We start from the raw sequence: 13,801 nt of genomic DNA, 5'->3' as shown, positions 1-13,801 counted from the left end.
ACCCAAGATCCTGATTCTCCTTATCATGTACACCCTTCAGAAAATCCTGCAAGTGCATTGGTCTCACCTCCTTTGAATGGTGAGAACTATCACCAATGGGAAAGGGCAATGATGATGAGCCTCATATCAAAAAAAAAAAATGCCATTTGTTGATGGATCAATCAAGATGCTTGCAAAGATTGATCCAATCTTTAGAGCTTGGGAAAGAGCCAACAACATCGTGATCTCATAGATTACAAGGTCAGTGACACCTTCAATTGCACAAAGTATCATATGGATCGATAAATCCTATGAAATATGGGACGAACTAAGTGAAATGTTCTCTAAGGGGAACCTCTACAAGATCGCAGAATTGTAGAAATTTACCAACTTCACACACGGAGAACTCAATGTTTCCAACTATTTCACAGAGTTAAAGACTCTCTAGGATGAACTAGATAACTCCAGGCCAATGCCAAAATGCAGATGTGAAGTACCATGTTGTGGTGATGTAATCTGTGATGTGAGAAATCATAGAATAGAAGATAGAGTCATAGTTTTCCTTAGAGGACTTAATGATTCTTATGGTGGAGTCAGATCTTAAATCATGATCATGGACCCCTTACCCAACATGAGTAAGGTATTTGCCCTGATCATCCAACAAGAAAGGCAGATATATGGCCAAGAATTGGAATCTAAAGCCATGACTGTCTCAAATAATTGGAGAAAAGGAAACTACTCATGAAGATGTCAAGGCTCAGGAAGATCTTTTGTGCAGAATGGATTAGGAAGAGGCAATTCTAACACCTCAGGAAGAGGGTCATGAAGCAAAAGTTCAAGCAATGGAAAATTCTGCACTCACTACAAGAGGAATGGACATATAGTGGAGACATGCTACAAACTGCATGGATTCCCAGCTAACTTTGGAAAGAATGACCAAGTTCTCTCAGTGGTAAGCTCAAGAATGGAAGAACAAGGATTAGGACAACAAACAGATCAAAATAGCCACATTTATGGACTGAACAAAGAACAATATCAAAGGTTAATAAACATGCTAAGTCAGCCTAATGAGGAAGCAAATAAACTAGGTCAGAATGATCCAACCACTATCAGTTCCAGTGTTCTTTCAACCACATCCATTAACCATAACAATCAAACAACAGGTAATCCTGATCATATAAATTCCTTTGTGAACTGGATACTAGACAGTGGTGCTACAGATCACATAAGTTCTAGTTTAACCAATTTTTCTTCTTATAATGAGATAGAACCTATTAGAGTAAGGTTGCCTAATGGGATTCAAGTGGTAGCCAACATCTCTGGGGCAGTTTCACTTCTCCCTAAGCTTCTAATTCACAATGTTTTGTACCTGCCAAATTTTTGATGCAATTTAATATCCGTGTCTAAACTAACTTTAAATTGCAAATATGTATTATCCTTTGATGCTAACTCTTGTGAAATCCAGGAGAAGAAGCCCTAGAGGATGATTGGTTCAGCTAAATCCATTAATGGCCTATATGTCTTGAAAGTCTCTAAGTGCTTGCATCATGTAAATTTTTCTGATTCCATAAATGATTCAAATATATGGCATTTTAGACTAGGACATGCATCACACAATTGTATGGATAAAGTAAAGAACATCTTTCCTTCTGTTTGCTATAATAAAGATTACATATGTGATGTTTGCCATCAATCCAAACAAAGAAAATTACCTTTTCCTTTAAGCAAAACTCACTCTTTACATAGCTTAGAATTGATACATGTTGATATATGGGGCCCTTTCTCTGTGGCCTCTGTCCAAGGACACAAATACTTTTTAACAATTGTTGATGATTTTAGCAGATATACATGGGTATATCTGATGAGGTCTAAGGCTGAGACCTCTAAAAGTGTACAAGACTTTCTCATAATGATGGAAAACCAACTTGGCATTAGAGTTAAGATTGTTAGGAGTGACAATGGCCCTGAGTTTAACATGAAATCCTTATATGCTAGTAAAGGTATTCTGCGTCAAACCTCATGCACCTATACTCATCAACAGAATGGAATAGTTGAGAGAAAACATCAACACCTTTTGAATGTAACTAGAACTTTGTTAATAGAAAGCAAACTCCCTAAAATCTATTGGTAATTTGCTTTAAAGCATTCTGCTTATGTAATCAATGTTTTACCTACTTCTATTATTAACAATAGAACTCCTTATGAAACTTTGTTCAAGAAACAACCCAACATACACATTCTCAATGTTTTTGGATGTTTATGCTATGTTGGGACACACAACCACTCTAGGGACAAATTTGATCCCAGGTCGAACAAATCTCTGTTCTTAGGCTATAAAGAAGGATTAAAGGGATATATTGTGCTCAACCTATGTACTAAAGCCATAAAAGTCAATAGAAATGTCATATTTTATGAAAGAATTTTCCCTTATGTCCCTCAAGATGTGCCCAGCTCTGAGATAAACAAAGAATCATATGAGGACCCTTTGATCAATCCTCTCACCTTTGATGACAATGTTCATCATTCCGTTGAAAATAGATACAACTTAGACAACAACAGTGAGGAGATAGATTATCAACCTCCTGGACACTCTGAAGATCATAACCTCATAAGAAGTAGTAGGGTAAGTAAAACACCCACCTACCTCCAATATTATCAATGTTTCCTTCTTAATAAAACCAATCCTCCTGCATCCCTCACTAAGTATCCCTTATCCTCTTATCTGAGCTATGATAAGCTCTCACACAACTATAAAGCTAGAGTTCTCTCCTTGACCACAAATGTAGAGCCAAAGACATATTCTCAGGCCATCAAGTTCCCTCAATGGCAAGATGCCATTAATAAGAAGTTATCCGCCTTAGAACAGAACAACACCTGGATCATAACTAACCTTCCTAAAGATAAGTCTGCCATAGGATGTAAGTGGGTCTTTAAGATTAAATACAAAGATGATGGAAGTATTGAGAGACATAAGGCTAGATTAGTTTCTAAGGGATATAATCAAACTGAGGGAGTGGATTATCTTGAAACCTTCTCCTCTATTACCAAAATCTCCAATGTTAGACTTGTTTTAGCCTTAGCAGCCATACATAATTGGCACATCAAGCAATTAGATGTGAACAATTCCTTCCTACATGGAGATTTGCATGAGCAAGTCTACATGGCCATACCCCCTGGATTGAACAACACTCAAGCCAACAAAGTCTGCAAACTTCAAAAATCCATATATGGGCTTAAGCAAGCCAGCAGGCAATGGTTTGCCAAGCTCTCCAATTTTCTCATTCAAAATGGCTACCACAAGTCTAGAGGTGATCACTCATTATTCATCAAATGGTCTCCTAAAGGTTTAATTACTGCTATTCTGGTATATGTGGATGATATCATCCTAACTGGCAATAATATTGATGAGACAAATGAAATCAAACAGATCCTAGATAGAACCTTTAAGTCCAAAGACTTAGGTGACCTAAAATACTTTATAGGCTTTGAGATTACTAAGAGCAAAGCTGGCATCTCTATGAACCAAAGAAGATATACCTTAGAGATAATTTCTAACGCATGAATGATTGGATGCAAACCATCCACTACCCCTATGATCCCTAGAGCCCACCTTCATCAAGATAACAACAACCCTTTTGATGATCCTCCTGCTTATAGGAGATTAATTGGAAGGTTAATCTACTTAACCAACACTAGACCTGATATCACCTTCTGTGTCAATCAGTTGGCCCAATTTATGGCTTGTCCTACCAGTTTCCATCACACTGCTGCCATGAAAGTCCTTAGATATCTAAAGGCAACCCCTGCTCTTGGATTATTCTTTCCTACTCACTCTGTTGTGCAACTAAAGGCATATAGTGATAGTGATTGGGCCTCATGCCCAGACACTAGGAGATCAGTTAGTGGATACTGCATCTACCTAGGTAAATCCCTGGTTTCTTGGAAATCCAAGAAGCAAAGAACTGTCTCTCGAAGTTCTTATGAGGCTGAGTACAGGGCCTTAACCTTAACAACTTGTCATATTACTTGGCTCAACTATATCCTTGAAGATTTACAATATAAACACTTTATGCCTACTTTACTTTATTGTGATAATCAGTCTGCTATTTACCTTGCTTCTAACCCTGTTTTTCATGAAAGGACTAAGCATATTGAGATACATTGTCATACAATTAAAGAGAAATGCAGCCAAGGTTTGATTAAACTTCTCCCCATTCTTACTCACTTACAACTTGCTGATGCATTAACTAAGACTTTAGGACCAGCTATATATAAGAACATACACACCAAGCTGGGTCTCCTAAGCATATGTGCCCCAACTTGTGTGGGGAGGGGTATCAAAATTAAATAATAATCATGATCTCAACTCTTCTCTTGATCACACCATTAACAAGATTGTGTGCAATTTGCCTAAGCATAATGATGCCTTGATAGCCAAGACAAATAATGTTGCTGCCAAGCTCAAACAAGTGTTGTCCATAATCAAGGACAAGAAAATTGAGGCACCATCACACCTGACCAAGTCAGATCAGATGCACCAAGCCAAGATGCATCAGGCGCATCAAGGCCATGCCCAAACGCACAAGGTGCATCATCAGTGCCATGCCCAGACGCACCAGATGCATCAGCGCCACATCCAGACGCACCAGATGCATCAGCACCAACCCAAGGCGCATCAGGCACGCTAGCACCAGAATAAGGCGCATCATATACAGCACCAGGCGCACTAGACCAGTGTGCAACAGATGCACCAACATCTGGGCAGGGCGCATCAGATGCACCAGATTCAGACCAAAGGGCATCAGCACCAAGTCAATTATGTCCTGGGCACACATCAGGCTACTCAAGCCTATCATGAAGGCAGGGCCACTCAAGGCACTCATCAAACTAAAATCCAGACTAAGCATAGCATCCGAAGCAGAATCAAAGACTTAAGATTAATGGACTTTCCTTTACTTACAACCCAAGCTATCATTATTTTAGTAATTTTCACCACGTTTAACATATGTAACACGTGCTAATTAGTTAGTGTAAGTATTTAGGCAAGTTAACTAGTTTGTAGTTGTTAATTCCCTTGCCTATAAGTTTAGCATTCCATCTTTGTATTTTTATCAAGTTTTAATTCTAATAAAGATCAAGAAGCATTTCTTTTATTTCATCTCTTGTTATTCAAGAACTTCTCCATCAAGAAGAAGTTTTTTTTTTTCATTCTTTGATTCAGCCTTTCTTTGAGGATCATCTATTAATTACACATATTTTGGGAAGAGAAATAAAGAAAATTTATTCTCTTTCAAAAGGATTTGGAGTTGGCACAACCGGTGGCAGATTTTGGCACTTGGCTTAAAGTCTAGGAATTTTTTTTGGTTTCTCACAAGTATCATCGCACTGGAGGCAATCCTATCCGAGTCGGGAACATCCACAGGTACGTGGGGCTAACTCTCTCAGCGGATATTTTTCCATCCACAAGACTCGAACCGGAAAAGTCTACGGATTTATTACAATTTAGAAGAATATATATTATTTTTTTCAAAGTTTCACTATAAATAAAAAATAACAATGAATAATAATAGACCATGTTAAAGAAAATTGTACATTCATTTAATATATTTAAACTCACCGATGATTGAATCAGAAATAAAAGTTTTAGTTATTTCGGTTTTAATATAAATCATCATATTGTCTATAAGAAATTAATCATTCATCTTATTACATAATCTTATTCTCACTATTATTCATCATATTATCTACAAGAAATTAATCATTCATGTGATTATTATGTTTCCATAAAAACACAAAAGGAACACAATACATGTTGGATGGTTGAAAAATCAAAAAATGGATCAACATACTAATATGTAGAAACCACTACTATTTTAACATTGACTGAGGAATTATGGCTATACTGAAAATTATCATATTATGTCAAAAACCACAAATTTATATGTGTTTTATCAAAATTATTATAAAGGATAAAGTCCATATCTTCAATAAAAGAAAGCAAAATGGTTTCACTTTATGCATAAATTACTATTGTACCAGAATATATGATAATCCTTCCTATAAAAGTTATAAAAAATTCAGGGGAATTTGCCCCCACCTGTCCTAGTGATAATATCCGCCATTAGCCAACATGCTTTTTATGGCCATAATGTAAAAAATCTCTTTTACAAATAATTTGAAAAATATAATTATTTAACCAAAATTCTGAGTTCATGAGTCAATTATGGATCGTGAAAATAATTAACACGTAGTTTGTCAGTAATATGTTACACTCACTAAATTCATGGACAATCAATTTATTTAATTAAAATTTTAATTATTAAAAAAGGTAAAAAATCAATTTTTATTATTATGTCTCACCAAAATTTATCTTACTCCTATTGAAATTATATATTTCAATGTGCAATAGAGAAATCAAGATTATTTAGTCATATGTTGAGAATTGATTAATTATTTTGATCTTAATAAACAAATGTTTTGATTAATTGAAAGTAATTTACTAGTAAAAAGACCACATTGGTTGTTAATCAACTTCCCGCTTTCAGAGTGAAAAGAAGATACGACATGAGGTGTGATCATACTATTAAATCCTCAAATTAATTTTATTAACTATGCAATTAAAAGTATTTATGAGAAATTGTTTTCATTAATTAAAAATAGAATTAATAATAAATAGGTCGCACTTGTTGTTAATCAACTTTTAACTTTCATAGAAGAAATGAAGATATAACATGAGCGTGCCGTACTACAAAATTCACAAATTATTTATTAGCTGTGAAATTAAAAACATTATTAATATTATATTTCAACAAATGTTCTAATTAATATACAAGAATTAATGATAAAGAGACTTCATTAGTTGTTAAGCGATTTCCCGCTTCCACATAAAAAAGGAAGACATGATAGGAGCTATTGTACTATTAGATTTCCAAATTAATTTATTTAAAATTTTTGAAACAATTATTTGAATCCAAAAGAGAGTTAATAGCAAAGAGAACATTGTTAGTAGGGATATCCATGATATTATTGTTGCAGCTTTACTAGTGGCACAATTGATCCTGATCTTACTAATACATTGATTATGCCAATCCCAAAAGTTGATAATCTAACGAGTCTGTAGGATTTTCGCCCAATAAGCCTTTCCAATGTTCTTCTCAAACTGGTTTCTAAAATTCTTGTTAATAGGATTCGTCCTCATTTAGACAGCTTTATTGGCCTGCTTCAGAGCAGTTTTATTCCGAATCGTGACAATTTTGATAATGTGATCATTACTCAAGAAGCAGTTTACCATATGCACAAAAAGAAAAGGTAAACTTGGCTATCTTCTTTTCAAAATTGATTTTGAGAAAGCTTATGACAGGATTGATTGGAGTTTCCTTAAGCTAACCTTACATGACTTTGGTTTCCCACGTTCTATCATTACCTTGATTATGAATTGTGTTACTGCTTCTTCTTTAGCCTTGAAATGGAATGGGGATTTCTTACAAAGTTTTGCTCCTAATAGAGGTTTGAGACAAGGTGATCCTATGTCTCCTTACCTCTTTGTTATGTGTATGGAAAAACTTTCTATGCTGATCCAAGAGAAGGTACAAGATGCAAGATGGAAGCCAATCAAGATTTTAAGAAATGGCTCAGTTATTTCCCATCTATTCTTTGCTGATGATCGCATACTCTTCCTTCAAGCAACATCAGCCCAATCTAGATTGGTTAAGGAAATTTTAGATGCGTTTTGTTTGGCTTCAGGCCTTAAGGTGAATGAGCAGAAAACAAGATTCATGGCCTGTAAAAATGTGTTTATAGTAGAGAAGAACAAATTTTCCTCTATAACCAACTTTCATCACACAACTAATTTGGGTAAATACCTTGGTTTTCCAATGCTGCAGGGAAGAATGACTTTTCTTTTCTTACTGATAGGATTGACAGGAAGCTTGCTAGCCGGAAGACTAAGTTGTTGAGTAGGGTTGGGCATGTAACTTTAGCTAAATCTGTTTTAGCCTCTATCCCAATTTATTCCATGCAGAACAATTGGCTTCCTACATGCATCTGTAACAAATTGGATGCCTCTGTTAGACAGTTTATCAGGGGTGGAAATTCAAATCATTGGGTTAACTGGAGATCTATAACTCATACTAAGGATAAAGGGGGCCTTGACATTCTAACAGTTAGGGAGACTAATATTTCAATGCTTGGTAAGCAGGTTTGGAGTCTTTTGCATCAACGAGACAAACTATGAGTTCAAATGATTCATGCTAAATACCTGAAGGATTCTAATATTCTTGCAGCCACTCATGTTTCAGGTATGTCCCCAACGTGGAAGGCTATTATTAACACAGTTGATGTAATCAAACCTGGCTTCAGGTTTAGACCTGGTAAGGGAGACATTACTCTTTGGTATGATAAATGGCTTGATGATGGCTACTTGTGTCAGCTTGTTCCCTATGTGAATATTCAGGATACTGAATTACGAATTAAGGATGTTTTCTTTGATGATTGTTGGCACTGGAATTTGCTTGCCACCCAAATTCCCTTGGATATTAAATCTAGAATGTAATCCTTTTTTTCCTGATAACAACTTAGATGATGTTCTAATTTGGGGGCATGATAACTCGGGTTATTATTCTACTAAATTTGCTTATCTTTGGCTCAACCATCATAATGTCATGACTCAACCTATCCATGAGCATACATGGTCTTGGATATGGAAGATTGCTATTACTGAGAATATTAGGTATTTTTCGTGGTTTGCAAGCCATAACACCCTACCCACAAATGATTTCTGTTTCTATAGATATACCACCAATTATCCTTCTTTCCGGAGGTGCGGTGCTGCCAATGAGACAAGTCGTCATGCGCTTAGAGATTGTGTGCATTCCAGGAGAATCTGGATAGCCCTTCAATGTTCTATGCATCATCAATTTTTTCCTTGGGTTTCTCTGATTGGATGAGCTTCTTCAATAGGGATATCCATGGCTCTCTCTTTATGGTGGCTTGTTGGCATATTCGGAAAGCTAGAAATGAAGAATTTTTTTCTGATACAAGATGCCATGATTGGTTGCTACTGAACCACATTCATTCCCTATATGGTATAATTCTTCTATCCTTTGGTAATCTGGCTGGTAACGTCAAACAAAGAGAGGTGTCTTGGATTCCTCCAACTGACTTGTGTGTCAAAATTAATATGGATGGTAGCTCCTTTGGTAACCCAGGAAAGTCAGGATTTGTTGGCTTAATGAGCAATAATATCGGAGAATGGATTTCTAGCTTTTCTAGTTTCTGTGGCTTTACAACTAATCTTCATGCTTAATTTCTTGCCATTTTTCATGGATTGCGGTTGGCTTAGGACTCCGACTATAGAACCATTATTTGTGAGTCTTATTCGAAATTAGCTTTGGCCTTGATTGTCAAAGATGTTGATAAATTTCATCCTCAAGCTGTTGTAATTAACAAGATTCAGAGACTTATCTCTCTTCCTTGGAACTTATCCCTCAATCACACTCTGTGTGAAGGAAATGAAGGTGTTGATTGGCTTGCTAAATTTGGTGCTGCTAATGATCTTCCCTTTAAGCTTTCGGAGTGTTTCCCAACCCCTCTCATGCATGTTCTGGTTGTTGATGCTCTTGGAGTTGTTAGGTTAAGAGCTTAGGTTTGGTTTGCTTTCTCTCCTAATAAAAAAAATACATTTGCCATTAACTGACTTCTCACTTCTAGAGTAGAAAGGAAGATACAACATGAGTTGTGGTCGGACTACTAAATTCTGAAATTAATTTATTTAAAATATTTTAATTTTATTAATAAATTTAAAGGGTAATTAATATCAAAGATATCACATTAGTCTTTCGACAATTTTCTAACATTCAACTATGAAGTGGATTTTCCGGGTTGTCATAAGAATGTCGTAAGATTAAGACAAAAATATCTCAATGTAATATGTGAATGATTCCCCTTGCGGTCAATGATGGTGAATTTTCTTGGCTCTAAGTAGACCTATCAAAATGAGCTATCCTACATTGGGTTCAGGATAAATGGGATCGAGATAAATAGGATCGGGATAAAAAGTGTGCCTAAAATTTTTGTATCCCAAATTGAAGCCCAAATCTGCCCCATGCGGGTTGCGGATTTAGGCTGACCGACAAAAGTACCATATACTTCAATTGATTCTGAAACTGAGGCCAATAACTAGAAGTCAATAAAATATTGGAAGAATTAATACAACTAGAGTGTTTTTTCTCTACTAAGGAGTTATTAAAAAAGAAAATGATCAATTAGTTAATAAAACTAATTCGTTAATATGCAAATGTAAAATAAAATAATACCACAAGAGTAGAAGTCACGATTTCTCCAAAACTGAGTTATAATGGATCATTAGTCATTACTGGGCATTGAACAAAAAAATATGTGTTTAATCCAAAAGTCAGTCAAGCCAAGTTGAATCTCCATACTCAACTTCTCTTCTATGTTTTCTCTGTTGCTTTGGGTAACTCTAGGTGATATTTTCAATATTTAACAATTTCCAAGACTTCAATCACCTTATTAAACAAATACTTGTAAGCCCATGTTTAAAGGATAACCATAGACTTCAATCACTTCCAATGAAACATCTCATAGAGTAATTATCCAAAACAAAAGAATTCATTAGCATTCGAAGTTGCCATAAAAGATAAAATTGTAGGGTGTAAAAGTGTTTGATTGGCTATGCAACTAGGTAAGTATTGTTGCAAAGAGAATTGTTATAATCCAAAAACTTGCAAGATAGAATTTGTAAATAAATTAAAATAATTATGGACAATAATGTAGAAATGCACAAAGAATTTAAAATGCAAAACTCAGATCATCATGTACCTTAATAGCAAACACAACCATGAACTTAATATCATATTGTCCTAGAAATAAAATTATCAATTCATATTCAGTTTTTATCACTTGAAGGATTACAAATCGAAAGATTAAGACATAATTTCACCTACTTTAAGGTTTACAAAATCAAAGATTAAGACACATATCCAAAAATTATGAGTTCAAGACCTAAGATCTAATTACACAATCCAACAACAAGAATAAAACAAAAGAATGTTGCGAGCTAACAAATAATATTGCAACAACAAGATCATAAATTAGGATTTGAGAATAGAAGAAGCTGGAATGCAACCTAACATGGGCTCTGCCATTGTGAAGTTGTGAGATTGTGTCATTGTGAATGGTAAATAGAAAGAATGTTGTAATTATGAGTTACCTAGTTTGGGTTGTGAACTTGTGAGTGTTTGAGAGTGATGAGAGAAGGGAAAGTGAGAGTTTGAGAAAGAAGAAAATGGTCGAGGTGCCATTTATGATATGGATATTGGTTACTGTGTGACACCATTTTGGATGGCAAAGATGAAATAAAAAATTATATAGTGGGCTGCCCGAACCTGATCGGTAAGACCGGCACGAGCCCATTTTTAAAATGGTCTAGCTGGTCTAGGCTAAAAAGCTCGGTTTTAATAAAATTTGTATAATAAGCTATTAAGATCCTATTAATTTTTGGGATTTTTTGAGATGGCCCGATCGTGCCAGCCTATTTTGATAGGTTTAACTCTAACTTTTGTGAAAAAATACTCATTGAGGATTCACATCGATATTTTTATATATTTTTGTTATGTTTTTTCTTTTGCACTTTGATTGAGGAAGTTTTTTTATTGTGATTTACTTAGGATTATTTGACCTTTTGCTCATATAGGGAAAATAATGTATGAATAATGTAAAGAGGGAGCTCATTTCTTAATAATTGAATGTAATAAATTGGTTAACAAACTACCCTCCCCGACGATTGACATTTTGCGGGTAATTCAGAAATAATCTTTTTCCATAATGTCTAAGTTCATATGGCGTGAATAAGGATATATTCATAGTGTTTGAGAATTTAAAATGAAGTCTTGTGTTATCAAAAAAATCAACTGGAGATCTATATCATATTGGGTCTTACATTTGTACCATCCCCGATATTATTTTAATTTGTGAAATTAAGTATTTCATATTAATGCATGAATTAATTTTTCTTTGGTTTATTTTTGGTGAATATGATTAGTAAGTTTGTATGACCAATGCATAAGTAAATAAACATTATAAAAAAATATGCTTTGAGAAATAAATCATTATTCTTAAATAGAGAACATGTGTGCCCCTTTATTTGATAACCCTACAACCTTGAGCAAAGCAAAAAGGACGTGTTACATTATTATTTCTGCTAAATAAACTTGGGGTGAGTTCTTCATGAATAGAATCTCTCGTATGCATTCCTCAAATCAAAACACTTCCCTGAAACTTGACCAGCCCTTCATCAATTAGATCTCGTATTTTACCCCTTAATTGATTACATTCATTTGTGGGATGACATATTATCCCTTTATTATATTCACAATGACCATTCAGGGTGAATCCCTCTAAGTAGGGAGGTTCCACTTTCTTAAAAGGAAGAGGAGTTATCAAAGAACTCTAACAAAGTTATGATAACAACTCGGAGTAGGACATGAGAGTATTATCATAGTAAAAACTTTTTCTCTTTTATTTTCGAGACTATCTTTCTTGATTATGAGTAAGAGGATAAAATGGTTAAGGATGAGGAGTAGGTGTAAAATGAGGCTTCTCAAATTGGTTGAAGGTTTTGATGATTTATGTATCCTCTTGTATCTCACCAAAAGTAGTTTGATCTTTGGTTATCCATTTATTTGTTGAAGAACACTCACACATTTAACAAAACACCAAAAATAATTTCAATCGACTAGAGAATTTTTTTTAAGAAACAACTTGGTAAATAAAGAGTAATTAATAAAGATAATTAGTACGTGATGAGTAAATGTTGTGGAAAAAATATAAAAGACAAACCCAAAAGGATGCTCAAATGAAAAATAAAGGTTGATGAAAATGAGTAAAATAGAAGAGCATATTCTCTAGAATGGTAACTTTATTTACAAATAACACTAACATATAGAGAAAAAAAACCAAAAGTAATCTGAATCCACTAGAGGAAAACATTTTTAATAAGAAACAACATGATGGATAAAGAGTAATCAATAAAGAAAACTCAAGTGTACTTAGTCAATTTTGAGCACAAAAATAAATACAAATACGAAAGTATGCTGAAATGCAAAATTAAAACCCGATGAAAATTTTTAAATAGAAGAGCATATACTCTCTAGAATGCTAACTTTATTTTTAAAAAAAATTGACATATTTATCAAAACACCGAAAGTAATCTTAAATGACTAGAGGAAAATGTTATAATAAGATACAACTTCATGAATAAGGAGTAATCAAGTATAGTGCAGAAAAATAAAAACCAAATATGAAAGCATGCTCAATTGTAAAACTAAAACTCGATGAAAATGGCTAAAACAGAAAAATATACCAAATAGTAAAGAGTATAGAGACAAGAGAATAACACAAGAGATTTGGTAACGAGGTTCGGCCAATTGTGCCTACGTCCCCGGGAGCATTGAGCGGCTACCACTATATATTATTAGAGAATAAGGAGTAGTGTTTTACTATTCTTCTCCTTGTTACATTAGGTTTACATAACATCAATATATATAGCCCTCTACCCCAATCCCTTTACATCAGCCCAAGCCCATAACTTGTATTGCTGTTATCTAGAGATATGAGTCATTGCACAACAATCTCCACCTTGGCGAATATCATCAATCTCCATCTTCCGCCATTGGGTTGGGGGCGCTCCATAGTCCATCATCAGTGAATGTTCAACAAGCTCAGGCAATGCCTGAACTTGTCCACAGTAACCGGTTTGGTTAACATATCAGCTGCATTTTCTGAAGTGTGAACCTTCTGCAAT

The 13,801-nt window shown here is 34.7% G+C and overlaps 1 protein-coding gene across 1 annotated transcript; it reads left to right on the top strand.

The window, feature by feature from the left end:
* The first annotated feature begins 3,541 nt into the window (after positions 1-3,541).
* LOC109339999 (uncharacterized mitochondrial protein AtMg00810-like) lies at positions 3,542-4,330 on the top strand. Its single transcript, XM_019577556.1, has one exon. It carries the CDS (start codon positions 3,542-3,544, stop codon positions 4,328-4,330), a length of 789 nt encoding a protein of 262 aa, XP_019433101.1.
* Positions 4,331-13,801: the final 9,471 nt, after the last annotated feature.

Source organism: Lupinus angustifolius, unplaced genomic scaffold (assembly GCF_001865875.1).
Source record: "Lupinus angustifolius cultivar Tanjil unplaced genomic scaffold, LupAngTanjil_v1.0 Scaffold_126_1, whole genome shotgun sequence".
In the NCBI taxonomy this organism is placed as follows: domain Eukaryota; kingdom Viridiplantae; phylum Streptophyta; class Magnoliopsida; order Fabales; family Fabaceae; genus Lupinus; species Lupinus angustifolius.
Note: the sequence above shows the minus strand (reverse complement) of the source record. Positions and strands in the feature narration are given on the sequence as shown.

What these genes read in the sequence shown, in the direction of transcription:
- LOC109339999 (XM_019577556.1), top strand. Translation starts at nt 3,542, where the DNA reads ATGATTGGATGCAAACCATCCACTACCCCTATGATCCCTAGAGCCCAC.